We start from the raw sequence: 27,994 nt of genomic DNA on the forward strand, positions 1-27,994 counted from the left end.
CCTTTGCTTAACTTCGAGCAAATTCATCTGTTTGAAAATATAATTGGAAAAGTAGAAATTAGATAGAAGGCTGTTCTATCTATTGGATTGGCAACTAAGTGGAAGATACGTGAAATATCCAAGGTACGATGCTTAAATCGTGTAGTAGCTGCTATTGGGTTGGCAACTAAGTGGTTGCGGATTTTTTCATTAGGTGGTAATGACAAAATCCGCAACCACTTAGTTGCCAACCCAATAGATAGAACAACCTTCTATCGAACTTCTACTTTTCCAATTATATTTTCAAACAATGGCGAGAGGGTTTCTACGACTAACATACGTTAATCGTAGTATGTAAAATGCAATTAACATACGCTGGAAACGCGAAGAATAAGAAAATCTTGCATTCACAGCGAAACGACGAAAGACGCAACGTATTATCGTGGAATGCTTGAAAGAGATACGGACGTTTTAATTTATAGAATGCAGAACGTTAGAGAAAACTTGCGATGTTTCAGGAGTTTGCTGTAGTCGTGGAACCGTTCGACAAACTTACGCGAGATGCAAACTCGCGCGTAGTTTGCCCGTCTGTCGATCGACGCTATCCGCCTAATCAAAAATAGGCGGTGATTTATTAATAATTCGTTAGTCGACTAACCGACAGCGTCGTACTAAAAATAACATCCTATCGAACGCTTCTTGTACGTGAACCGGCGTTAAGCCTCGTTCTCACGTAAACCGTGCAAGACGTTGAAGAAACAGATGTCACGAACGAAGGAGAATCGAAGCGTCGTTCGTACTTTATTCGATCGAATGCTAGGGAAATAAATGCGAGTCACGAGACGACAACGATAACGAATTTGTCGATCGATGGCACGATCGAAGATAATTACGACGCTCGAGTTCTAATGGAAGCGGATGGAAAGAGAATTCCCGGTTAGATTCCTCCTATAAATACAACGGAACAGACGCAAAGTATCTAGGTCAAGATGAACGAATTATGTTTACGCGTGCTTACGCTTCGCCGAGTTTCGTCCGATTATCGTTGCTAAATTTGCTGTTTCGATAATAGCTCGTTCTATCGTTGAAACGTTATTCCATGTACACCACAAGATAAGTTTCCGATCGAGTTGAAACGGCAAATCTGTATCTTACTGAGCGAATCACTGACAGCACATGGAACACCACCTTAAACTAAAATTTAAGAAGCTAAAAAGCTTGAAAGAAGTAGAAACGGAAGAGGGAAAAATACTAGGACTAATTAGAGAAGCTCGATGATCCGCTAACGAAGATATTAATGTTAATTTCCTAGATGTTAATACTATCATCGGCGAAGTAGAGAAACAGAAAAATTGAACCGACGATCGGTCTAATACGATGGTAACTGACTGCCACACACACGCCCGTCGATCACAGACACGAAAGAAAACATTCGATAGGTTATGTTAGATAACGATCATATAAGCTGGATAATGTAGTATTACGAACAATTTACAAACGTAAGTCTTAATGTACGGTCCACCAACAAACTTTTATCGTGTATTTTAATATTGCATTGGAGTGTGAGCATTAGCTGCCTGAGAATGTGTGAGAACAGGAGGGACGAGCGAGTGAGAATGTATTAATGTGTTCCAAATATACAAATGGTTTCTAATGTGGAGTAAGCGAGATATAGCTGTAGATGGAGATAAAATAAAATAACACAAAAAGATATACGTTTTCTTGAAACAGGCATACCGTAAGCCGTTAAAAGACAACCATGCTTATCGATACGATTACGATACACGTACTCGCAACAAGTTTGTCGTAATTTTAATTTGAATGAACACGCTGGTCAGAATCGATCGAATGATAATAACGAGTCTCACGATCACCAAAGGAAGTCCAACGAAGCAAGTTGACCCTAAATTCATCATACAGGGGTCAGAATAAAGAAACGAGCGAGTAATAATGAGTCACGTAGTAATAAACGTATGCTTTCTATTAATAAGAATGTTTTATTCAGTTGACTAATGGAATGTGTAATTTGTCGTGTTTTACTTATTATTTTTCTTCAGATAAAATATATACATTTAGAATAGTTGTAAACAAACTGTTATATAAAATTCTAAATATAAAAATAAGAAATTTTTCTGTCGAGAAAGAAACAAGATGAATATTTTTCACTGTTAAGTTTGAAATATGTTTTTAGGTTCAAGGTCAACACGCTCTACCTCTGAGTATTTTCTAACCAAGTCTAACTTAGAAGACAAAGCATCGACCATGCTTAGCTGATTCACCAATGTAACTAGATGATTTGATAAAAATACGGAAATATTTGAAAACGATAGTAATAACTATAATAATGAACATTACAAAAAAGTGTTTAAAGATGATAATCATGTAGGAAATTAACAAGTTGGCAATATCGCGTTAAATCCAAATCAAGAATTATCTATTCTCAACGTAAAAAGAAAAAAACGAACGTTAGATAAAACGTATTATTCGGAATAGATAAGCGTAATTTGTTATTACGTGTGATGAGTGTTGCACATCAAAAACTACATGCCCAACTTCCGATCAAACTTCAACAGTGTTAAGAGGAAGAAATAAATTATGAATATCTCAAACGGTGACCTCTATCGTCGAATCCTATGTGGGTAATGGAACGAATTTAGCCAATTAAAGACTGTTTTATCGACGGAGTAAATCCTGGGGCAATGACCTCGATGTTGAGGAGCGCTTGACCTATATACCAAGTACCATACTAATGTATCCAGCATGCGTACACGTGTATAACTCGTGTTCTATTATTCGTTATCACAATCATATAATTAACTATTTCATACCTCGTAATATTTTCTCTACTATTTTTATCGTTTTCAAAGTCGGAATGAATAACACATTATATACGTCATAAAAACAAATAACAGAAAAACATTGACATTTTGATAAGCGTTGTACAAAATAGAATGTGAAGGTCATTTCGTAATTCCTAGTTGTAAAGTGTCATTCAACCATATTTCATTCATTATAAATAGCAGTGTAAATGCGTGTGTAACGCTAAATACAATAATCGAACGTTATCGATCAAACTTTAACTAATTTAGGACTCGAACAAAAGATGAAATACGTATTCACGGCCATTGCCAGAGCAGTCGCTTTAAATAGCTAACCAACGGCAAACGTTTTAACTTAGGTCAATAGTATGTGATTGATCACATTGTTTACGTATGAGAAACGCTGAGTGGTGCTACTGAAAATACAAAGTTCGATTCGATTCTTATCTGATTATCTAAAACTTTTGAATTTCACGATGTTTTTCAATGATATCGTTCTTATTCAATCCGAGCCTTGAGAACAATGAAATACGTTCATATTAATATGTATTTGAAAGGAATTAGAATAACCGTAGTTTATGTTGTTTAAGAGCAGTTAAAGGGAAAGGTCGAACAAGGGCATATCTCAAGGAGTCAATGTCCTGTTGATGACAACAGGGTACACACCCGATTCAGGTCGTAAACGGATCAGTATTAAGGGATAATAACATCAAGGGAATTTTACAACACAGTATACAAATAACGTAATAAATTTGTTAATGATCGTATTCATAAATAGTATAATGATAGCTGTAGAAATAACGCTGTAACGTTTTTAAGGGTGATTTTCTGTATTACGTACCTGCCACCTCGAGGGCACTGCCAATTATACGTCTCGTGTGACGACAATCCAACACCGAAAATCCGATTCAGCCGCGAGGGGCTGTTATTTTCGTCACAAAACACTGCACATGTTATCACTACGCATTGCACACTATCATTACAATGTTGTCTTTCCTATTTGCTCAAGAAATCGTCACAAACAAACGTAGTTTACACAAATTCACCTTCGTACTCGGCGCAATGCCGCCATATTTCCTGTTGTTCCGACTTTTAACATACTATAGCTCCATGAACTATAGGGCAGTATAAGATAGGCATACTTAAAACATGTTTTAAACATTGATCGTTGCTGCGCTTTTACGTGGCCAAATGTACGAAGCAGCATAGGAAATATCTTTTTCAGGTCGATATTTCAGTATATGAAACGCAAAATGCCATAAGATGTCATGTCTATTCCGTCCTTCGGTCTTTCGTCGATACTCGTGAACCATGCGATACAAATTTATATAGTGTGATAAATCTGTTTATGACAAGTCTATGGTAACAGCATATATTATGTACATATCCAGTAGACTGTGACCGTGATTTAAATTCAAAGCAGTCTTTGAGAAACTTCAAAGTCAATTAATTCACCACGGTTATCCATTGTTATCAAAAAATAATCAATTTACAGATTTATGTAATGCACAAATTACCGATCTTCAGAAAAACATCATTAAGTTCAATAATTATTGCTTTATATGCAGCATCATTATTTTGAAACTTTTCCATCATACACACTAATAATGTTTTATCTTGCATTAATTTTTTGACAGAATATTCTACATCAATAACATCAGTTCTATTTCTTAACTTAACCAATTTCCAATTTCATCAGTATAATTATTTATTTTTTTTGTTTTGCACTCATTTTTAAATCTAGAGCTTCCTAAAAGTAAGATAAAACAACAACAAAATTAATTATTATTTAATTAAAATATTACAAACAAAAATCTTAATTCATTATACTTTTATTAACAGCAAAATTTATTACTTTTGATAACGGTGGATAAACGTGATGGATCAACTGACTTATTAATACTCACATCCATTGTTTTACGGCGAACAAACCAAAGTAATTAATTATTATTGTCTTTAACAAATTCTTGATTAAAATTTATGTAGCACATTATGTTATAAATGAATATATTCTCCTCAGGAGTTAAACGATTCTGAGTAGTGAAATTTATTCCTTATTAATACAAATATAGTATATAGTATTTTAGTTATTTATAGGGGGGTTTAAACAGTCACATTTCCTAAGATAAATAAAAATTTAGGCTCAACTTTAACTCCGTCCCTTAAAGTAAAATTCACCTTTTATTTCTAATACAAAATAGTAGCGTGTAATATACAAAATATATTGTATTATTTGGTATTATATACCATCGCTATCGATAGCTATCGATGGTCGATGTGTCCATCTGTCGGATGCTATCGATAATGCCGACTATCGATATTTCACTATATCAGCAGACATAGACACTCTAGACAGTAGTTATTACATCGTGCATTATTAAGGATGTATATAATGGTATAGGCTATGAAATGTCTTTAAGTCATATACATCAATTTAAAGATATTCTCAGAAATTAAATAAATAGGACATAACAGGTATGATATATATCTGAAAAGATAAACCTTCTTTAATTTAATAAACCTTTTTTTAAATCTTCTTTAATTTATCAAATATGTGTAATGTATTTCTTTTTTTTTAACTATCTAATTTTGCTTATAGGTTCAATTATACAATTCTCAATTTGTATTATCTATGTACAAATTCAATATATAGGAATGCAAGAAATAGAGGCTTCCAGTGATGTATCTGTTGAACTAGAGTTCTCACCTGACATAAAACCATACTGTGAAGTAAAAATTACATCTTCTGACAGACTATTATGCTTCACGTCAAGTGAAACCAATCATGATGCCTCAAGTTCTAAGTCTTATTCAATTTTTTCCAATGAAAGTGACAGCAATAAAGGCGATATTAATGATAATATCAATTCACAAGATCAAGTATGGATAAATCCAGTTGGAAATCAACCTGATATCAAGCCCTTTGTGGGTATACCTGGATTAAAATCATTTAAATGCAATCCAAACAAAGAAGAATATTTTTACTTATCGCTAGTTACTGAAGCAATATTTCAAGAAATAGCACACCAAACTAATTTATATGCAGCACAAGTATTATCACAGAAACGATCAAGTCGTTTGAACCAATGGGTTCCCACTACCAAAAATGAAATAAAGAGACTGTTTGGTCTTCTCATCTGGATGGATTTAGTAAAACTACCTCAGTTACACTTATACTGGTCCAAGGATTCTATATATACACAAAGTTTCCCACAATCTATAATGTCACAAAGTCGCTTTGAATTACTTTTACAAATGTTGCATTTTACAAATAATGAAAATGCAAATTTATTAAATGATCGACTTTATAAAATCAGTCCAATTATTGATACATTAAATAGAAATTTCACGAAATACTATGATCCACCTGAAACTCTTTATATCGATGAATTTGTAATACCATTTCATAGCCGTATTAAACAATTGATAAAACAAAGAAAATATAAATATGGTATCAAGATATTTAAATTATGTTTCAATCCAGGATACACTTATAACTTTCAAATATATTGCAGTAAAAAGTCAGACCAAGAAAGAGCGAATCCTACAAATGCTGTTATTTCACTTTGTCAAAATATATTTTATAAGGGACATACTGTATGTACTAATCGTTGGTACACGAGTATAGACTTGGCTCAAGAATTAATCACTAAAACTACACATTTAGTAGGAATGGTCCAACGAAATTGTCGTGGAATTTCTAAAGAAGTTGTCACAAAGAAATTAAAAAAAGGAGAAATATTTGCAAAGGAAAATAGCATTGGTATAACGTTGATAAAATGGAGAGATAAACGTGATGTCTTGTTATTGTCTACTAAACATTCTGCAGAAACAGTTACTCTTAAAAGAAGAAGATCTAATTATATTAAACCTAAAATTTTGTTTGATTATAATGAAGGCAAGCCTCCAAGTGATATTTCTGATCAAATGACAATATGTTGTATTTCATCACACAAGAATGTAAAATGGTATAAAAAATTAGCATTTGAACTTTTATTAAATACAGCTGTTATAAATGCTTGGGTAATGCATAACAGTGTAAAAAATAATCCTATTTCATTAATAGAGTTCAAAAAACGATTAGTCATTTATCTATCACATTGTCAGGATGAGAGGTTTCAAAATTTATCTCGTGAAATTGTAACCATTAAGAAACGTCATGAAATTAAAAAGAGAGAGGGTAAATTGGTATCAGTAAGAAAACGTTGCATTTCTTGCTATAAAGAAAACGTTAAAACCTTTGGTACCGAACTAGCACGAAATAAGACAAAACGAGTAGCAACATTTTGTGCTGATTGCCCTAATGAGCCTCATTTATGTTTGACATGTTTTAATAAAGAACATCGTAACACACCATTTTAACCATAAACTACATGTATCAAAATATTGGATTTGTTCTATAATGTTCCACTTGTTTTATAAATACATCATTTTTCATCAATCCTATTGTAAGATACGTTTTCTATATATATTTTATGTATATATGTATAAGAAAACCTTACTTAGTACAAAATCGCGTGAAAGCTATGCAGCCTGGAGCACATTATTTATTAATTTTATATTTATTTTTTATTTGCATTATAATTTTAGAGATAACATTTAATGTTTAGTTTCGAATTTGTTTTTTATTATATTTTGTTATGTAAAAAATTTGTTATCTAACAATTATGTACAAAATAGTTGAATTAAGTTTCATTAGTAATTGTCATATTTTCTTTAAATAATAATTATAAAAATTGTGACATGAATAATCTTTTTATCTTCTTTTCCCAATAAGGTATAAAAACGAATTAAATTTATTCAATTACAAAATTCTTAGATTTACAAAGATAATTATTTGGTTACAAATTCCAAAATTTATAATTATGGCTTATTCAAAAATTTTGAGCGTAATATAACAAATGATTAAAGTCGTTCTTAATTTTCAAAAATTGAGTTCTATTAGATTCATAATTAGGTTCAAACTTAAATAAAATATATTCACTTCATTACATTCTCAATATCGTTCAGCATTCATTTTTAAGGTATTTAAATTTTGCACGTAGTTCACTATTAAATTTTGTTAACACGCCACAATTTTTATGATACCAATATGCAACTATATTATCTTTTTATGAGAAAAAACTTGGTGATTTTATGTATAATGTATTATACCTTACGTTATACATTAACTATTTCTGTGAAAATAATTTTATACCGTTTATATAAAGGCAACGTTACAAGGCCCCGAATTTTTAAATTCGGATGATATAGAGCTTACAGTAATTTTTTAATTAAGTTTTATACATGTGTTTTCCTACTTCATATTTTAACTTCTTAATTTGTTCACTGCCTTTCATATTAAAAATGTATGACCGAAATAGTAACATGGCAGTGAAAATTTGCTAATTCAATATTTATAACACGTTATTAAACTTTTAAGTTCACATGGACGGCAATCGCTTTCCTATATGGTACTTGTGTATAACCATGACAAAGTTGCTTGTATAAATCTATAAATAATAAAGAGTTCCAACAAAGTAATGTACAACTGCCTTCAACAATTAACATTGAATTCAATAACTGTCTATTTGTATAATAGTTCAATGAGTTTGTTTCACTTCTAATAATTGCGGATAGTTTTCAACTATGTTCAATAAAATCCCATCAATGTATGCCCTTAATTGTGTATTGACCTCTTGTTGCTCCTTTAAAGCTTGTTTTACCTATAATAATTTAATAATTATTGTAATGATATAATGTAATAATCGATATAATTAAGTTTAAATTATACATATACACATTTATAACTTAATATGTACATACTTCAGATATACTACACAGTCCACCATTATCTTCAGGAAGCTGATCGTCCATCTGTAAAAAACACAAATTGTAAAAAGGAGAATAAAATGCGAGATTAAATATTTATATTAGTTATTTGATAAAGAATTATGTTTTCTATAAAAATAACGAGTATAACATACTTGATCTTGGTTCATCCCAGCTAATAATTCTACAGCAAGGCTAGGTCCTTTTTCAGTAGAATTATTACAGGGGTTTAACATTAAAAGTTCACGGCCTGCCTGCAGAGCCGCTGCAGCTTGTAATTCATCTCGGGATTCTTCCAAACCTTATTAGAAAAAATTCAAAGAATGTATAATTTTTCATAATATTATCGCGAACAATCCTAATCAATTACTCGTAAATAATCTTGATCAAAAACGTACTTTTATTACGAGCCCGAAGTTGTGCCACTTCTTGCATTAATTCCTCTATTTTTTGTTGATCTTCGACTTTCATAGAAAGTTCTTCTCTAATAGCTTCAAGTTGATAGTGAGTTTCGTTAGCCCGGCTTATGGCTTGTCGCTCACTCTCGCGAACGGTATCTATTTCTCTCCTAGCCTCTTCGAGATCATTTTCTAACCGACTTTTCTCTCCCTTAACCTTTTCGAGTTGTTCGCGTAACCTTCCTATTTCATCTCTTAAATTAGTTCCTTCTAATTCTATCGCTTGCAATTTGATGGCATAATTTTCTAGTTGCAATTGTCGTTCGCGTTCTAAACGGCTTGCCCATTCTCTATGTCTTCGTTGTTCCGCCTAGGATACAATTATAACATATTATAAATTTACAATATATAATATATACACAATAATTATCAACTATATTATAATGAATGTTATAATTAATGAGTTACCTGAAGTCTTTCTTCAGCCCTCGTTTCAGCATCTTTGGCAGCTTCTTCTAACATTAGTATTCGTGCTTGCAACATAGCATTTTCCTGTTTTGCCCTAGCATACCGTTCTTCCCCGACCGATTGAGTGTCTACTAAAGCATGCATTTGTTCTTGAATCATTTGAACCTGAAAAAATACAATATACTTTAAAATTATACTTAATTTTTAATTGGATAATTGTTTCAAATTATTCCTTTAATTATATATTAGTGCTTTACATGATTTAATGCTCGAAGTTACGAACATAATTTTCAAAAGACATAGCATAGATGTACATAAAGAAACCTAATCTGTTGAAGGTAAAGATGATAATTTCGAGTTTAAAACCCTGTGCACGTATGCGTTCACACTATAGACTTCGTCAGCCAGTGATTCTCAAGCCGAAACAATTAAATCCTATTAATATTATGCTTTATTGCATTAATATTACGCTAATTTTTATATAACAAAATTTAAATATCGTTATGAAACCTAAGTATTAATCACCAGAAATAGTTTCAGACAATCTCATTTTAAATTCAATACGTTCTTTACAAATCTATAATTAATTCATACCATATGTTTAATAAGCACCACTGTCTTCAATTCTAGAATACCAGACATAAATGCGCATGTAATGTAAATTTACCCTGCTATGAAACTGAAAGACATTTCTGTTTTACACGATAAAATCTCCATCTTTATAAAAAATGTTATTATTATATTATTATATTAATGTCACGTAATTATGTTGATTAGCTAAATAAAATTCAAATTCCATTAACAGAAGTAAGGAGTTCATTGACAGTATAACAGAATGAACATTCTTTCGCCCTTCAATAATTCCTCAGACGCGTTCATCGCAACTACAAAGGAACTACCATTCTAATTCTCACGTAACTATTACTTCATTTAAACTAAAAATTGAGAGTAAACGAGTAGATCGTTATTCTGATACGTCCAATTCATTTTTTCTATACGGCTGCTATCTACTTTTCTGTTATGTTATCAATTTTTCATTTTATCATTAATCAGTATATCAGTTTTTACTAATCGATTATAGTAGCAATAATGTATTAAGAAAAAATTATTACTAACGATAAGCACTGCATAGCTACTATGGATGCTATAAAAGATATTCAATTAAATTATGAATTATCATAAATATAATTGTTACTAAAAATACCTATGTTTGAATTACAGTGCCGTGCAAATGTTTCCGGCCAATTATATTTTTCACTTTAGATTCCGAAATTTCCGGTATTTCCAAAGATTTTAAGGAATATTATACAACCATATACTAGTATTTATATATTTTACTATGCTTTTTTTATTTATCATACACTTCTATTTACTATCTTTTATTTATCATGCCCAATAGGATAATTTAAAATTTTTTCAGATATCACTTTTGGAATACAAAGTAACAAATTTATCTATCCGAAAATTGTTAATGATACATTTGATGTTCAGTTTACATTCAATGTTACGTTATCATTATCATAATATTCATAAGAAATGAATAAATCATATGTGGAAAATGATCTGTGATGATCTCAATATACTATCTTACTTGCTCGGTAAGCCGAGGACCACGACGACGAGGTAGTCGACTACCGCGAGAAGACGGCTGTCCGACAAATTGAAACTGGCCTTCCCATAAATCATATTCGAGGCCGGCTCCAGGTCCAGGAGACGGCCCCTCCCCGGAAGTTATTCGATTATCACGATCGTAACGTTCGATCGCACCTGTGTCTGTTTGCTCATCGTAATTGTTCGAATCCATTCTAATTCGTGATCTCTCACGTCACACCTGTGTCAGGTAGACTCGTCATCCTCTTTGACTAATCCGATACAGGAGATTATTCCGTTAGAACGACGTGAAGGCACGCCGGTTCCCTATCCATCCTCTTCTACGGTCAACAATTCTTGTCACTAACCTAACCTCGAAATTTCATGTGTCCAAGTACACAACAATAGGTAAATATCGAGAATAAACACGAAGACAATCTAAGATGTACAGAGAGAAGCACAACACTACGCGCACATCCGTTTCTTTGGGCGTACTTCGAATATAATCGGTCGTCTCAATCGCCCACTGTAACCTGGGAGTAGCCGAGAGGCTATTTGTGAACTCCATACTACGTATCGACTAACTCCACTGAATGTATACACATATCGTACGTGGCATGTTATACTGAACAGAATTTCGCCCACCCCTACGCATGCCTTAGAAATCCAATTAAAGCCAATAGAATGTATTTTGTGTGCTTCTTTCTACCTACTAATGAAGTAGAAAATGTAAATGTTTTTCTCATTTAGTATATAGTTTCATAAAAGGAATAATATAATAATGAATTAAAGTTATCGGAATTTGAAATTATTAAGTAAATAGTGTATTATATTACAAACCATTTTGTTTTAATTGTAAATGATATTCCTCCGATTAGTAACGCATATTTATGTCATTATTAATTTACATATGTAGTGCGATAGTTTTAATAAATATAGAAAACTATGTACGCCCCAGATCATTTTACAGATGCATGGTTTGTGTTACTATCAAACAGATTTGACGTCAAAATTATCTGTGAAACATCGTACACGTGACTAAGAGCTACTTCCATGAACAGGCCATTATCATTATAAACAAATCGTATATACATGTATAAATGACTACAAAATTTACGTTTTAAATGAACAAAGGTTTAAACGAAGATAGTAGTATATTATAAGTTTATATTATAAGTTTATTCAATTCAGAAAGAAAATTTTTTTCTGTAACCTCTTATATTTATAGAGTTGTATCAACTGAATGAGTCTATTAAAACTTATTCGTATAAGATTGTGTATAATCTTACGTATGGAATCAATACTTCAGTGGAAAAGTATCTCATGATCCTTGGTCTTCATTACATCAAATCTGGAACCCGAAGTCCACCCGAATCTTTTAATTTCTTATAAACAGTACATGCGAGATAACCAATCACAACAAGAATAATAAAAAAATTTATAAAAGGCCAACTTCTCCACTCAATAATTCCGTCAGATTGTAATCTAGTACATGTCATACTTTATTTCAAATTAATTTCCGATAAACTTGTTAATTTTTACGTTTCTGTTTTATTTGTTAACACCTGACTAATTTAGTTCGTCAAAGATTTTATATAACAACTAATAAATTTTATCATCTCGTATGCCGATCGTATTTGTCTATCGAGCTCAGTGTTGCATTTGTTTATTCGATGAAAAAATGTATTATGCATTTTATTATGTATTTTAATAAACTTTATGCTTATTTTACGAGTCATCGTGAGTCATGATTCATGACTTTATTCGTTCGTATCATCTAATGAAGTAGTTATGTTTAGTTTTCTAAAACCAAGAGTTTAATTAGTTCGATTGAATATCTTAACACGGTTCTTTTTATTGTGCCCCATTATTGTTCACGCGTTTCTATAATTGTTTCATTTATACCAACTTATTCTATAAATCTCTTTAATTTACTTTTACTCTCGTGAAGATATATTCAGTTTTCCTTACGCGAACAATTAAAAATCGCGTAAGCATTACATAACAGAGTACATAAAACTACATACTAATTTATCTTTTTATGAAAGTTAAATATGTGTAATTTTTTATTCGAGGTTCAAAAATGAATACGATACAAAACCACAAAACAATATTTTCCTCGCTACTTCACTCTATTATTATAACAATAGATGGTTTATTGTTGCGATAAAATTTTTTATAAATTTTATATGTTCATGTTATAAAAATATACACATTAACAGAGCGTCTAAAATCACTTCTATATCAAATGTATAATGTCATAGTAAATGGTTGTTTTTAATAACTATAAAGAAGTAACAAATTCTGGAATTCTGTTTTATCCAATGAATTAACGGACTTCATTAATTCCGTGTTTTGATTACACTTGTCTAACTCGAGAATCTTATTTGTCTTCATTAAGAAGCAGTATTAAACCTGTAATAAATATATCGGTTTATGAATAACGTACAATTTGATGCACGATAAAACATGCAATTGAATTTACATCAAGTACAGACATCACGCCTCTTAATAAAATGAGTTACCTTACTCTTATGCAATTCACTCATTTACTCGTAATTGTACAATTTCTTCCTCTAGTTATCGCAATTATTATCTGTTCGCCTATAAATTTGTAGTATTATGTGTAATATGTAAACAGTGAAGTACCAAGAAAAGGTGTAAACATCGAAAGTTTTCTTGATATGTATTAAATTTAAATTCCTTGAATTTTTATTTTTATTATTCGATTTTTATCGCTTGTCGATATTGCTTATGTGATATTTTTTTTATTAAATCTTGATCACTTGATTTCTGTTTTTATTCAACTTTCATGGTTCCAAGTAGCAACCGATCGGGAAACTTCTTTCATGGACGTACCAGATATATCTGTAGCAACATTGACTTTATTCTCCGACGAATATTCTATGATACTTTCATTTCTACTTCTGTCCCATATACAGTCCGACTGATTTCCATGTTGACGATCCTCGCATCCATCGCAGATAATATTGTAATCTCTATCGAGTGGATCAGTTACATCAGAATATAGAACAAATTCAGCGGGATAATTCTGTTTCGCATCCCTTTTTCTGTCCGCGGTCTACAGGTTCAGAAAGATCACCGTTTTTAGGGGTTGTCCGGTCAGGAAATCGTTTTTTTTAAAGGACCCTGTCCCCACGATTATAATCCTGGATGTGAGAAATGTTTGTGCTCTCTATTTATTATTAATCTTCTAAAACGCACTCCATTTTTTAAATTATATCTACTCGAAATTAATTGGAAATATCTTTACGTTTATCGTTTACACCAATCGCTATCTTTCATTTTTAATATTATCACTATTTACGTCTCTATACATTTATGATTATTTATGATTATGATTGTACTCATTGACAGTTAAAATAATCGTGGAATATCTAGAAAAAGGGTTCAAGATTTGTAGAACAATTGATTTATCTATCTATATAGAAATAAATCTAAAACTCAGTCCTGTGAAAGCAATAATGACTGTCAGTTTCAATATTACAATGAACTAACTTCCTCCTATTTGTAATGTCTAGTATTAGTACAACTTTATCATTGTAGACACATCTTCCTGCTTTATTGTTCACTGACTTTCACACCTTTAACAAAACAAACACCTTTTACAAATAGAAGCAAGTTAGTTATTAATGATACCGGAACTATGATTTTGCTGTAACTAATTTGAATTGCCTTTCGAATCGAAAGAATTCATAAGTAAGTGCTTCACAACCCAAAAATCTTGAATCATTTCTTTTGAACGCTCTCTATTTAATTTTGTAACGATCCGTAATTAACCGGCGTTTATGCTTTTAAAACAATCGCGGTAGCGTAACGTTAGTGGGGAAAAATGACAATAAAAAATAAACTACAATTACGCAACAACCGGAAGCCAGATTTACCTGCGCTGGTTGCACTAAGGTGGGCAGCCTGGCGTTTAATCTTCGCCGACTATCACGAGACAGGGATCGATAGAAAATAATGCTAACGACGCACAGCAACAAAAAGACCAGTAACACAATGCTGAACCAAGAGGAACCTTTCGATTCTTGGGATACCTCGTTACAGTAAGGCGGTGAATAAAACGCGCCAGGATGATACGGATAAGGACCGTACGGATTCAAATGTGGATAAGGCGGCGGATAATAAATATAAGGTGGTGGATGTGGTGAATGTTGCTGATGGAATCTGACATCATCTGTAGGATTTTCGGTTGGAGATCTTGATCGAGGTGGTGATCGACAGGGTGTGATAGTAGCACACATCTAAGATCCTGATGATTTATAAAATTCCTTTTCTCTCATCACACATTAAATTTGAAATACGTTCTCTGCAAATTCGGCAAAATCTTAGATTTTACTCTTGTACTGTAAGAGCGATAATTTTGTTTGGAAATAATTACAAACATAAGGTTAAACGTCATTTCGCATGGATGAATTTTGACATGATTAATATTCTAAGGAAATTTTATATCGATATTGATCTTTGGCTGAGGAACTTCAGATACATGAAGTGTTGTGATATTATGGAAAGCTATGTAGTACTTACTAGGTATCAAATCGAATCTAAGTTAATAATTGGTAACAATGGTACTTACTCTATGATTGAGATCAATGACATCATCCTCAAGGGAGACATCGCTGTACATATCGTCCGCGGGATCACAGTTGGAGCCTCTACCAGAGCTATTGAAGCTGCCGCTTCGATAAAGTTGGCTATAAAAAAAGTAAATAGAATAACCAAATATCAAATTTTAATAAACGCAAAATACTGAAACCTCAATTTTATTTAAAATTTTGACTCGATTGAATTAAATTTTTCTGTCTGAAAACCATAGACGTTCGATATTTTGAATACGATAATACGATACGAAATTACGATACGATTGAATACGATATTAGCAATATAATCACATTTTCGAAACAGGATACCGTTGGAAAAAAATGAAATGTCGTAAGAGGATAAATATAGATAACGAAGTAAAACGTATATTTGAAGCATTTATGGAAGCGTAAAAGGAAATAAGATGTGGAAGTGCGTGTGCAGGCAATGCCCACGCTTTAGAAAGTCTGTCGTTTTGCGTTTCGTGAAAGGAACGACTTGAAAATTATCAGTTGAATAAGGACACCCTGGAAGGTTCTTTCTATGAATTGTAAATTCTCCGCTGTTGAGTTACATCGTTGCTATTGTTATCCCGTGACGTCAACTCACCAACTCCAGAGATGAAATACGTAAAAATATCTTTTGCTAGTTTTTATAGATACCTTTCCGTGTTTAACAAATTCAAGAATACACAAAATATCTGGTTTCGTCCGCGTAAATTTTATATTTTTTTTAAATTTTAATTACTAATTGAACCGTTCAAAGGGTTGACTTCACTACTTTTATATAATTTCATTAATTTTCTTTCTACTTCTTGTTTTGTGGAGTTAATCGGTTTAGCAAATGATTACAGCGGTTCTCAAGCTATCGTTAAAATAGGAAAAACGATTTACGTAACACATAGTATGTTGTTATCGTAAGAAAAAAGAAACGAAATATGAAATTAACGGTTTGTTCTTACCTTGCTAATGCATTGGAACTAAGTCTCTTCCTTCCGGAACTGAAAAAAAAAAGATAACATGACCGTGAAAAATATGCCAAGATATTGTTACGCAATAGAACTTTTCGCTACACAAGTGTTAGACTTAACTTAGAACACTGTTAATGAATTTCAGCTATCAATCACTCTCCCCTTCAACACGTACATCTGATCTTACAATTATTTATTTCAATTTCAAAATCATGAATCCTATAAAACTTTCGAGTAAACTAGCATCGTGTCTGCTAAACGAGTAAATACCTAAATCCAGTCAAATTACAATTTCTATAAATGAACCAAATGCCTATATAGTCGAATAGAACAGATGAAGGCCAAAATTAGTTACGAAATAGTAAACGATGCCAACAAGGTATTAAGTATATATATTTATTACCTATAATTATAAAAGATAAACAACAAATTGATCGATTCTATTCTGATATAATTGGCAAGCGTACAATGTGCAACTGAAATTGTAATTTTCCACATACGGTGATTCATAAAGGTATTTGAACACTTATCATAGACAATTTTTATGAATATATTGTGTCCATTATATGAAACTTTTTAAAATTTCATTCACACCATCACGAGCCACGACTTTTTGTGATTATATTGATAAAATGTAAAACCAATCCGAAAATGTATGTAGAAATTACAATATAATGAAATTTCAAAATGTTTCGTATATATTATAACACATAATTTATGCATAAGAAGTTTCGTCAATCCATATATGTAGACGTGGACAAGACTCACATATGTTGTTTATTTATACTTTTTCTGCTTTAATACTCAATAATAAACGTAGAAATAGAAACGTTTAATTCACGAAAACGCTTTCTTCTTTCTTCCACCTCGTTTCTCCTAATAGTCGGTTCAAATCATCCGAGACCAATTTTACCAGATACGAAGAACACCACTAACTTGTTTATTTATAAGTCTGATGTCACGACTGATGAACAGTGAACAAATTGTAAACACGGTACTGTTAGTTACAACTACACAGACCGAGTAATTGTCTTTGTAAAGTGAATATTATCTAGGAAAATTCTTATGACGCAACATAGAATGCAGAAGCATTGTGTACGTTATCTTAATATTGTTCCTAGCACTGTACTATTGGTAAGAACTTCCGCCATGTCCTACAGATCGTTATAGACATGTTCCTGGAAAAAATTTTAACGAGTTTCTTGTAGATAACTCCAGGATACCTCTCTTTGGGAATTAAACCAGTTTCTTATCTGCCTCGGTCTATTAACACGACCAGACAACCGTAATTTATCAGACGATTTCACAAGAGCAATTTTTCGCACGGTAACCTCGTCATTGTTCCATCTTTCGAATCGAAGGAAATTCTCCCGCGGCGAATTAAATCTAACACACGACGATTATAGTATCAGCGGCGCGTAAACTTCGTTTTTGCATGCCGTCTAACTTTCGTGCTACATTCCAAGAGCTTTCTTCCAACCAGGACTTATTGCAGACATAATTTACCTTGTCTTTTATGTATAACTGTTGCTTTGCATACTTAGAGGCTCGAATTGAAAAGTTAAGGTACCTATTTGTACCGAACACTTGAAAGTTTGTATTCAGAAATACAAATGCAAAATTATTATTTTCAAATGCGTGAATATTTGAAATACTTAACGTTGAAATTCAGTATACTCGAAAAATTTTTTATTTGTTTGAATAATATACATATTACAATTTTTAAAAGATAAATATTTTTGAAATAGCAGCCTCAAGCAGATATAGGACACGAACCTATCTCAATTACTTGAGTAAATTAAACTTTTTCACTAAGATTCTCATAAAACGAACAGAATACGAATTGTAGGATTTATAATTCCGAATAGGAAGACGTTTGGAATTTTTGCAAGAAAAAAAGTGAAGAAATCTTACCACGGAGGAGTTCGTCTAAGTGACGTTCGTAGCCAAGAATGCCTTCCTATGGTTGAATTGGGGCTTCTTGGATTTCTAATTAAAACAGAACAAAGGAGCTTTAAGAATATTTGTAGCTGTATTTAGAAATCCTAATAATAGTATGTATATTGTTTACTAATAAACGAGTAAGATACGCTATAAACACTTCATTAATTCCATTAATTAACAGATAAGCATCTTACGATGTTAAATGAAGGTATTAAATTAACAATTTACAAAAATGTATACCATCTACATTATCTATAAATTAGTGCATTGTATCACGTTGTCATGATAAAGCACATAAATCTCAATTATGACTAACATTGAATGGCTTTACGTACGTACATACATCTCGAAACCTTCTAAACTCAGATTTCAATTTCTTGTGCCAATTATTATAATTTTGTTGATGGTTTCAGTTTTAATAATGATAAGAAATAAATATGGTATATATATATATATATATATATATATATATATATATATATACCATATATATACGAGATATTATATACTCTTAGATATAATTATATCGAAGGTGATTACATATACAAGGTAACAGAATATACGCAGTACAGTTCGGAAGAAAATAGGAGGAATTATACGTATTAATAATTCCGGAAAACGCAGAAAATAATAAGATGTTCAGTTATTTTCTCTTTTTACGTGAAAGTTTTTTGTCTACACATCACATCCACCTAGCGAAACATTGATCTAATCGTGAGAATAGATCTGTCCGAATGATACTCATATAAAATGTGAGAAAAGCTGTATTAAGTTTCGACGTACAAAATACAATACGTACACGCAGTTTCGCAAGGCAAATAATTTAGTGCCTGACGTGAAAACCAAACACATTTCGGTGCAGCAGTTTTGAAATAAGCATAATATAATATGAATATTATATTATCAAAAATTTTCATTTATATAGATCGTTATTTCAAACAAATGTCAAAATGTCATTCGATACGTTTCAATAAAGAAACGTATTATATTTATTATATCTATAATATTATTTCTTCATGTTAAAGATTTAAGAAAAAAGATGTGCCTGTCGTTATTCTAAATAATACTTTACTAAATAATCTTCCTTTCCTTTATTAGAGTCTAAATTGAATGTATCTGTTACATTTTATACACCACTGTTCTCTATTAATTTATTATTCCAGAAATCACAAAATGCAATTATCTTCTTAATTATCCTGATCGTTCTTTTAAAAGTTTCACAGGCATACCTGAATTATAAATAGACTATAAACATTTATACAAATTTTTTTATCAATATAATTAAAAAAATGAGATCCAAATAGAGATTTGGTTCATTTAATAAATATTATAACGTGTGTTTGCCTTTAATATTTTACATACTTTTTCATATTTCACGTACTTTGCAAATTTTTGCATCTTCCAATTTTCCATAAATATATAAAAATTCGCAGTCTACTTATAAACACAATTATTTCATTAATTCATATACGTGTGCCTAACGACCAATGCACCCTCTACAGGTCACGTCCGGAATCTAAGTTTGTCGAACTTAAAAATGTTCGCGCGCAAAATGTACTTCGATCTCTCCAAACCAGTATAGATACTATCGATACTATCGCGCAAAAAAACGATCAATATACAGGTAGTACGTATATATAGAAACAGAGAAGGCAACGAACTTACTTGACAGTATTGTTTCCTGTGGGTGAGGGTGCAGAACTGCTACCACCTGGTGATTCCACCCCGTCATCAGCGTCACCCTCAACAGCTCCAAACGCCTCGTAGCTTTCCTCTTCCTCGTGATTTTTCGCAGATTTAACGTTACAGGATGACGCAGAGGCATCGGCGTGTTCGAGACTAGCGGAATAATGCCCGGAGTCTTGGAGATTCGGATTGATGAGATTATGCAGGTCGACGGACATAGAAAGCGAGGGCGGACCGCTTTGGCTCCATTCGACGGCACCAGGAGCTCCGTTTACGTGACCACCCTCGTCCTCCACGCGATATGATTGGCGGGTGCTCGGTAAGATGGCGTCACCATCACGAGCTACGTCACTGTCAGACACGACGACACGTGATGTAGCCACGCTGTTAGCTGGCGAGACATTTACACCGGGCGAACGGGAGCTTACCATCCTTCGTTATCGGCCAGATTGGAGCCGAAGCTCGGTGAACAACGAGAACGGAGGGATGCTCGAGCTCCTTTAATCGCCGACTACCTCGCCAGTAAAACCGGTCGTTACTGAAAAACGTTCTTAATGAGTCAGACGGTCTGGAACTGCAAGAAAGTAAGACTGATCGCTTCTAGAAAAAATGACATGAAATGTAACACGATCTTCGTTTTATCTTCTTAGCTAAGGATTCAACGGCTAACTAAGCTAAACTAGATTAATACACTAAATTTGAAAACATTTGCTTCAATTACATCTATACAAAAAAATTTTCATCAAAACCTAAGCTAAGCTAATTGCACAGCTTATTGAGAATCCACTGAGAAGCTAAAACGAATTTGCACCTTCACATTTCGGATGATCACCGTGGATGAATCATCTGTGAAACATGTGAAAGATGGCAACCGGAATACGTTTAACAGTTCAATTCATCCAAAGTAGAGATTGATTTTGTTTACTGGTCACTTTGGAAAACGCGGATGAAAACAATATTTTCATGAAATGAATCATTCAAAAGTATAAATTCGGCTAAGCTACCTGAAAAATATCTCTCCGAAGCAGTCTAGTCCGACCTTAAGTGAGTAAGACCGTTCGCGAATAAAAAGATGAAATGAAAAGTAACATGATCTTCGTTTTATCCTTTTAACATTCTTGACCGGTGAACTAACGGCAAGCTTCTCCTCCAAGGAAGAAGGAGATAACGATATTTTGTACCGGTAAGAACGCTTCTCCTAACTTTACGGAGCAATGAGTTTACAATCTATGTGAATGTGATTTAATGAATATGCAACGTTAATACAGCTTAGGGACCGACAAAAGCGTGAGAACCGAGCGCACTAACAATAAGTCATGGTACACTGAGTCAAACTTCAACTACATGAGAAAAGTCCAAGTAACTAAGTGTTTACATACATACGTACTACGTATGTAGGTAATGTATTAAGGTATATTTGCATAGTTCAAGGTCAAGAAATATGTATCTTTTTTCTGTTTTCCCTTTTTTTAACGAAAGCAGAATTCAAAAAATGTTATTCATGTTAGATCGCACGTGAGATAAAAGGGAAAATTCTGACAGCATTTTCTGTTCGTTCTACTGACTCGTAAAAGAAATGTATGCCAGACATGACTGTGACAAACGTGTATGTATTCAGTAACATAGGAGAATGACTGATTGAGGACAGTAAAAAGAAATATAACCATACGTTCCATGGTGAGTCATCTTTTTGAAGGATTTGAAAAAACCAGAAGATAAAGACTGTCATTAATTTTATGTTACAACATCAAGATTTGTTTTAAATAAGTGCTCAATGAAATAATGTTTATTGTATACCATGTTAAAAATTTCATTGATTTGTCAAAAGAAATAATATTCAATAATATTTATATGTACAATATAAGTGCTTAACACGAATTTAACGGTATTAAATGAAATAATCATGGATCATTTATATCTTACAGTTTATCTTGTACTCGATCATGTGTCATTAATTTAAACGATTTTCATATCCGTGTTGAGTGTGCCTTATACATGTAAAATGAAGCCATACTAATTAAGATAGTCAAAGAGACAATCACGAAAGGGAACATCATTCGGTAAAAGTGTACTTTAATAATCGCGATATCATCGGATATTGCTGTTTCAAAAGCAGCCCGAAACATTTTACTTTATATATTGGGTTGACAACTAAGTGATTACGGATTTTGTCATTACCACCTAATATAGAAACCAATAGAATCTTTTCACTAATACAAATACTAATTTAAAAATATCTGTTCTAACATGTGTTTCGCTTTTTTAGTAAAAATGCAAGTTATTCGAACGAGATGCATTTTGCAATTCTATTCCAAATACCGAATACATTATTTATTTAAAATAATAATATTTCTTTTTTCTAATTTAAAATTACAACCATAAATTGATATGAAAATTATCAAAATTACAAAATTTCAATCATACAAATTATATGAAATAAACCATCTGCATGTAATGCCTTGCATACTATAAAAAGGAAACGATATAAGTAATATAACACCGCGATTTTAGTGATTCCAGATCGTCTTACAAATATGTTGCTGCGATTCGCTGTTTCAATTGTCATTTTGGTAACGAAGGTTTTGAAGGTTTCTTAGATGCATGTGCTAATATTATCGATAAATTTTGCAATCGTTTAGATAAATTAGTGACATTAGTCTTTTATTATTACTTATCTACAATGCAACTGTATAATAATTAAATAATTATACTTAAATTTTCACAATACTTTTAGTTACATGTTAAGAAACTATTAGTTCGAACGTATAAATTGTCTTAATTTACTTTATTTATGAAATTTTCTATAATTGTTATTTTTTTATATTTTTGTCCTATACATAAATGAATACACGGTGTGCTGCTTTGAATACAAACATCTTTATTAGCATTATTACGACTAGTTACGAAAATTATCCACGAGATAACTGGCGTCTCGGTTTCCAGGTACTTGTCACTCGGAACGGAATGCGTAGATGCGTTTCGAATCGCCAGGAGATTCCAGTACGCTATTTAGAGCAAGCTCGAAAGTGTAGACGAAGAATATATTTAACGCTCAGCGTATAATACCTCTAACCTTAATTATAATGACACGGGAGTATCGTTAACTTTGTCATTATTCAGGCTTTGATGAAAGTAATATGGTTCTCTTTTTTTACAAACTCTCTTAACTTACTGAAATATATGCTTCATAATGATTAACGTGGATATTCAACGTTTCGCGATTACGAAAATCGCTTCTATCAATTATTCGTTATTGCATACGAAATATTATTCAAAATATCATTTGTTACTTAATGAAAAAGGAAAATATAAATATCACGTTTTCCTGTCTATTAAATAGTTATCTTCAATGTACCTAAGTAGCGTTATTTATTGATCAACCATTGCACAAAACTTATTTAGTGATAACCTACAAAGGAATGATATACAAATTTTGGTATTTAAAAATGAAATGAAAATACTACATTTGATTTAGCATAATTCATTGAAATAATTGATGTTTCGTTCCCGTTAGTATTCATTTCACATAATGTATTTTTTGTAGTATTCAGAGGGTGAGAATTTTAGAAAGAAACATCAAGATGTTCCTTGCATTGTTGCTCGTTCGTTGACTCACCTTGAACCGAACCGATAGGTAATTCCAAAAAAATGCAGAGAAATTATGTTCACTGATGTATACGAGATGAAGTTTTTCAACTTAGAATAATCGGTCGCAATGGAGTGAATGAGTTAATTATGTACGCTTGAATGCGGAACGTATAGAACATAAAGAAGAATGAAAAATCCGAGGCAGATGCACCTTTCTAGCTGTCACCTGAAGTAAACACCTGTATACACTAAGCCATGATCAGGTAATAGACGCACACAAAAAAACGTCACAGCAACTATCTCTGGTGCAGACAGGTACGTCCACGAAAACACGTAGTTAAATCCACAGTATCGAGTTCGAGGCAACAGATGCATGAACACTACCGTCTTATGGCAATCGCGAGCAAACTAAACGAAAGCACAACCGAATCGTAACAGTAACGCGAAAACGAACGAAACGATCAGCCAAGAGGAGCCGTGGCAGGTACGCATGCGCAACGAAACAGGAATGTTCGTGAATACACGAATACGTTTACTACACCTATATACATCACACTAAACATCACGGTCGTACCCGCAGGTACGAGAAAGCACCAGTATTTCTCAACCTACGGAGTATTGACTTATTTCAAGTTTAACTTAAGCCTATATAATTTTACCCTTTGTATCATATTTTCAATCTATTAATTATTTAATTAATTTTTCTAAATAAAAATTAATTTGCTTTTCATTTCACAATGTAAAACGATTCTGATAAATTAGTCGGGTCCAACGAAACATGTATGTAAGTATTTATATCTCTGTTACAAAATATGTACTCGTTTTTAATATCTCTGTCTTTATGATGCTGTAACGCCATCCGAATTTTTCTTATAAACTTCCTTATAAACCAGCTCTTGCATTTGCATTCTGAGTAACATTCTTTTGTCAGCGGACAGTGTTCTTATATGAGGCAAGAGACTCATAAGAAAATAATAATTATCATCGAAACGGTTGCCTTCTAAAGGATCTACCGGGATATTGTCATTGTCACCCATGAGCACCTGTTCAGGAGAAATATTTTGTAGCATCATTTCGTTTTCCGTTAAATTGTCAGAGACGCTCTGAAATTCAAGATTATCAAAATTCTCCTCGGGTTCTTGCTTCACGTCTATATGATTGGCAGCGTCGATTTTTAATCCGTTATCGTTATTTATCGACAGTAGATGATTCGCAATTGTATTTCGATCGTCCATATTCCTATTTGTTACCGACGAACCATTCTGTATTAGCGTTCCATCACTCTCACTTTCGCTAGGCACCCGATCATCATCTTGACAAGAATTACTTCGTTCCCAAATTGGAGGACGGGGTAACATTTGCTCTTTCAAAAATTGCAGACTTTTAAAATGTATCCATACTGGCCTATTTCGATGAAATTTACTTTTGCGATAAACTTGGTCCTTTTTTAACTCCGCCCGGAAAGTATCTCGTAATCCTTTCCACTTTGCTTTTAATACTGGTTCTGAAAAATGTATGAACAATGTATTTTTATTTACTTTACTAATAAAAATACTTGCAGAATTCTAATTTAATAATTTATATTAATATTTTTAATACTTTAATCAGCTTTGCGTTAATTTAATTAGATTATGTAATTTTAATTGAGTTAAAAAATTATCTTATTCTATGAACATTACACTTTACGATTCGCATATAAAATTATATACGTAAAATTATATTAATAAATGATTTTTGTAAAATACAATTATGAATTAATATTTGTATCATAAAAATCTTAAATATAACGAAAGTAATTTATAGATACGATAGTCGAAATTTATTGGCTGCTTGTACGCATGCGTCTTCACCTAAGAAGTCTGTATGTACTTGCGATTTAAATATTCCAGAGTTTTAATACTGTAAACTACAATAGATTGTAAGTTATTAATGGTTCATAGAGTAAGATTTGATGTGATTATAAAGTTCATATATTAAACAGTAAACATGCAAATTGATTTAAAGTACAATATATCCGGTAATGTCACCCTACGAAAAAGTAAGGTTAACTAAACGGCGATTCGTACTAGCGAGTACACTAAAATACTATACTACACAAATAAGTAATAATCGCATTGTTTAAATGTATATACATATTTTGTGCACTAATTGAGGCAATTACAATATAAAAAACCTTTCCTGTATAGAAGTAAAAATTTGTACTATTGGTCTTACACGCCGTTGTAAAATTTAAATTATTGCATAAATATGTAATGATTATAACAAAAACATTGTTCTCGGTTAAGAAAATAAATAATTTAGTAATTATTTTATTGTATCAATAATATTGACAGTTCACACTTAGAACGATATTATGCTAAAAATGAGACTAAAAATTTTGCTGATAGTTTGAATGAATGATAAAAATGTGCGCGGGAATAACATATGATTGAAAAACGATTTCATCAATGCACCTACTGGGCAATTTGAATATCGATGCAATCTCCATCCAAACGCGGTTCGTCACCTCGCGATTGTGATAAGAGATATGCCTTTGGTTCCAAAGCGCTGGCCGCTTATAAACTTCGGCGATTAGCCGATTCGCGTCCATCTTCACCTCGTCTCTCATTTTTGCCAGTTAGGTATATGAAAAAGCGTTTTTCTGTAATTTGAACAAGGCAAGAAAGCACAGTATTAGCTTGTCAATCCGATAGGAACAAAGTACAGGCGAATACTAGCGCTGGGATAGCGATTAGCGCGCAGGACGCTCTCGGGTAACGATCGATTCGCGTTTTGCCCTCATCTTGCCCTTGCTAGCGCGAATAACTTCATCTTCCCTTCTCACGAATCGCAACTTGCTATTTGATTTTCTATTACATATAAAAATTTACAACATTAGTCACGTGAACATTTTTTAATTACGGGTTATTAGATATTGTTTTCAGTTTGAATAACATTCCAAATATAATAAGTATTCTTTATATCAATAATGTGACAGTATAACTTTGTAATCATAGAAAGTGAATTTAGTAAAAGAATGAAGAATATATATTATTTTTTTTGATTTAATGAAATGACTCATATAATTCATAAAATGATACTAAAAAATAACATGATTAGAACGTATACGTATGCGAGATCCATATTTTTGCATACATATTTCAGATGTTGAATAATATGAATGATTTCGAATTAATAGCACAAGGTGCCGAGGCACGTGTGTATAAGGGTATTTATTTAGGTAAACTAATGTTAATCAAAGAGAGATTCGAAAAAAAATATAGACATGCTGATCTAGATAAGCGTCTCACAAAAGATCGAATAAAAGCTGAATGCCGTGCTATAATTCGTGCTAAAGCCGCAGGTAAAATAATACGAATATCATTACTGTCAAAATAATTTGACAAAACATATCTTTTTTTCTAAGATTTTACTTTTTTTAAGGGATTGCAACACCAGCTATATATTTGGCAAATTTAGAGCGGCGGTGTATTTATATGGAATATATACAAGATGCAATAATACTAAAAGATTTTATCGATGAAAAAGTTTCAAAAGAAACAAATGATGATCGTTTATTAAACTTTATAGCGCAAGGACTTGGAACAATTATTGCTAAATTACATTCGAAAAATATAATTCACGGAGACATGACTACCTCAAACGTACTTTTGAAAAATATTGATGAAGATCACATTGGAAAATATGGTATACCATTTTAATGTCATAAGATCACTTTAATGATATAATATTTATTTCTCTTTTTATCTTCTAGTTGCGAACAATTTTGTTATAATAGATTTTGGTTTGGCTCGTATAGAAGCGAACGTAGAAGATAAAGCAGTTGACTTGTACGTTCTTGAACGATCATTACTAAGTGCACATTCAGAAGTACCTCTTTTGTTTTCAAAGATATTTGAGATTTATCAGAAACATTACAACAGAACAGATAAAAGTCAGTGTAAAGAAATTGTTTCTAAATATAAAGAAGTACAATTACGAGGACGGAAACGATTAATGATCGGTTAATTTCAACATATTTTTTATGAATATATTAAACGCATTTTATTAACATATTCTCAATAATTTATACATGTTAAATATACCTTAAATAAACCACCTTATATGAAATTTGAGCTGTACTGTTTTATTTTTAA

At 32.1% G+C, this 27,994-nt stretch overlaps 6 protein-coding genes across 14 annotated transcripts in view; 2 read left to right on the forward strand and 4 right to left on the reverse strand.

Annotated features, from left to right (window-relative positions):
• LOC117204396 (circadian locomoter output cycles protein kaput-like) overlaps nucleotides 1–3,894 on the reverse strand; it is a 94,826-nt gene extending 90,932 nt beyond the window's left edge. Inside the window, exon 1 of the mRNA XM_033441749.1 lies at nucleotides 3,640–3,894. The gene's annotated coding sequence lies outside the window, so the exon portion shown is untranslated. The remainder of the gene's footprint in view (nucleotides 1–3,639) is intronic.
• Nucleotides 3,895–5,119: 1,225 nt separating this feature from the next.
• On the forward strand, nucleotides 5,120–7,325 carry LOC117204576 (piggyBac transposable element-derived protein 4-like). Its single transcript, XM_033442113.1, has 2 exons — nucleotides 5,120–5,273; nucleotides 5,398–7,325. The coding sequence occupies exon 2, from the start codon at nucleotides 5,454–5,456 to the stop codon at nucleotides 7,158–7,160; it is 1,707 nt and encodes a 568-aa protein (XP_033298004.1). The 5' UTR covers nucleotides 5,120–5,273; nucleotides 5,398–5,453; the 3' UTR covers nucleotides 7,161–7,325.
• Nucleotides 7,326–7,982: 657 nt separating this feature from the next.
• On the reverse strand, nucleotides 7,983–24,208 carry LOC117204577 (rab11 family-interacting protein 4A). 7 transcript variants are annotated; one of them, XM_033442118.1, is made up of 11 exons: nucleotides 21,275–21,980; nucleotides 20,699–20,808; nucleotides 20,250–20,621; nucleotides 18,555–18,629; nucleotides 16,632–16,670; nucleotides 15,666–15,783; nucleotides 9,476–9,640; nucleotides 9,008–9,377; nucleotides 8,765–8,910; nucleotides 8,604–8,654; nucleotides 7,983–8,503 (listed from the first exon to the last, which is right to left on the reverse strand). In XM_033442118.1, the coding sequence occupies exons 3-11, from the start codon at nucleotides 20,486–20,488 to the stop codon at nucleotides 8,381–8,383; spliced, it is 1,326 nt and encodes a 441-aa protein (XP_033298009.1). In that variant the 5' UTR covers nucleotides 20,489–20,621; nucleotides 20,699–20,808; nucleotides 21,275–21,980; the 3' UTR covers nucleotides 7,983–8,380. The 7 variants fall into 7 exon arrangements, with proteins under 7 accessions (XP_033298009.1, XP_033298005.1, XP_033298008.1 ...); XM_033442120.1 differs by lacking the exon at nucleotides 21,275–21,980 and adding an exon at nucleotides 24,070–24,208 and having other exon boundaries at nucleotides 7,984–8,503; XM_033442119.1 differs by lacking the exon at nucleotides 21,275–21,980 and adding an exon at nucleotides 23,887–24,171 and having other exon boundaries at nucleotides 7,984–8,503.
• Nucleotides 13,114–15,659, reverse strand: LOC117204582. The gene is made up of 3 exons (XM_033442127.1): nucleotides 14,971–15,659; nucleotides 13,591–14,147; nucleotides 13,114–13,480 (listed from the first exon to the last, which is right to left on the reverse strand). Exons 1-2 carry the CDS (start codon nucleotides 15,331–15,333, stop codon nucleotides 13,869–13,871), a joined length of 642 nt encoding a protein of 213 aa, XP_033298018.1. The 5' UTR covers nucleotides 15,334–15,659; the 3' UTR covers nucleotides 13,114–13,480; nucleotides 13,591–13,868.
• LOC117204579 lies at nucleotides 23,037–26,845 on the reverse strand. The gene is made up of 2 exons (XM_033442121.1): nucleotides 26,316–26,845; nucleotides 23,037–25,362 (listed from the first exon to the last, which is right to left on the reverse strand). Exons 1-2 carry the CDS (start codon nucleotides 26,464–26,466, stop codon nucleotides 24,698–24,700), a joined length of 816 nt encoding a protein of 271 aa, XP_033298012.1. The 5' UTR covers nucleotides 26,467–26,845; the 3' UTR covers nucleotides 23,037–24,697.
• On the forward strand, nucleotides 24,511–27,973 carry LOC117204580 (EKC/KEOPS complex subunit TP53RK). Of its 3 annotated transcripts, none has more exons than XM_033442124.1 (4): nucleotides 24,511–24,642; nucleotides 27,003–27,201; nucleotides 27,282–27,545; nucleotides 27,613–27,973. In XM_033442124.1, exons 1-4 carry the CDS (start codon nucleotides 24,637–24,639, stop codon nucleotides 27,864–27,866), a joined length of 723 nt encoding a protein of 240 aa, XP_033298015.1. In that variant the 5' UTR covers nucleotides 24,511–24,636; the 3' UTR covers nucleotides 27,867–27,973. The 3 variants fall into 3 exon arrangements, with proteins under 3 accessions (XP_033298015.1, XP_033298016.1, XP_033298013.1); XM_033442125.1 differs by lacking the exon at nucleotides 24,511–24,642 and adding an exon at nucleotides 25,660–25,776; XM_033442122.1 differs by lacking the exon at nucleotides 24,511–24,642 and adding an exon at nucleotides 25,815–25,896.
• Nucleotides 27,974–27,994: the final 21 nt, after the last annotated feature.

The sequence above is a fragment of the Bombus bifarius genome, unplaced genomic scaffold (genome assembly GCF_011952205.1).
Source record: "Bombus bifarius isolate JDL3187 unplaced genomic scaffold, Bbif_JDL3187 scf7180000007978, whole genome shotgun sequence".
Lineage (NCBI taxonomy): Eukaryota > Metazoa > Arthropoda > Insecta > Hymenoptera > Apidae > Bombus > Bombus bifarius.

Coding starts and splice junctions, on each gene's coding strand:
- LOC117204576 (XM_033442113.1), top strand. CDS start 5,454: ATGCAAGAAATAGAGGCTTCCAGTGATGTATCTGTTGAACTAGAGTTC.
- LOC117204582 (XM_033442127.1), bottom strand. CDS start 15,333: ATGTGTGCTACTATCACACCCTGTCGATCACCACCTCGATCAAGATCT. Junction 14,148..14,970: donor CCTTAGTGCAACCAGCGCAG/GTAAATCTGGCT, acceptor CTGAACCTGTAG/ACCGCGGACAGAAAAAGGGA.
- LOC117204577 (XM_033442114.1), bottom strand. CDS start 20,701: ATGGTAAGCTCCCGTTCGCCCGGTGTAAATGTCTCGCCAGCTAACAGC. Junction 15,784..16,631: donor AGTTCCAATGCATTAGCAAG/GTAAGAACAAAC, acceptor CTTTTTTTATAG/CCAACTTTATCGAAGCGGCA. Junction 9,641..15,665: donor TCATTGATCTCAATCATAGA/GTAAGTACCATT, acceptor GTATTTTTTCAG/GTTCAAATGATTCAAGAACA.
- LOC117204580 (XM_033442122.1), top strand. Junction 27,202..27,281: donor AATTCGTGCTAAAGCCGCAG/GTAAAATAATAC, acceptor ACTTTTTTTAAG/GGATTGCAACACCAGCTATA. Junction 27,546..27,612: donor AGATCACATTGGAAAATATG/GTATACCATTTT, acceptor TTTATCTTCTAG/TTGCGAACAATTTTGTTATA.
- LOC117204579 (XM_033442121.1), bottom strand. CDS start 26,466: ATGAGAGACGAGGTGAAGATGGACGCGAATCGGCTAATCGCCGAAGTT. Junction 25,363..26,315: donor ATCGATATTCAAATTGCCCA/GTAGGTGCATTG, acceptor TACATTTTTCAG/AACCAGTATTAAAAGCAAAG.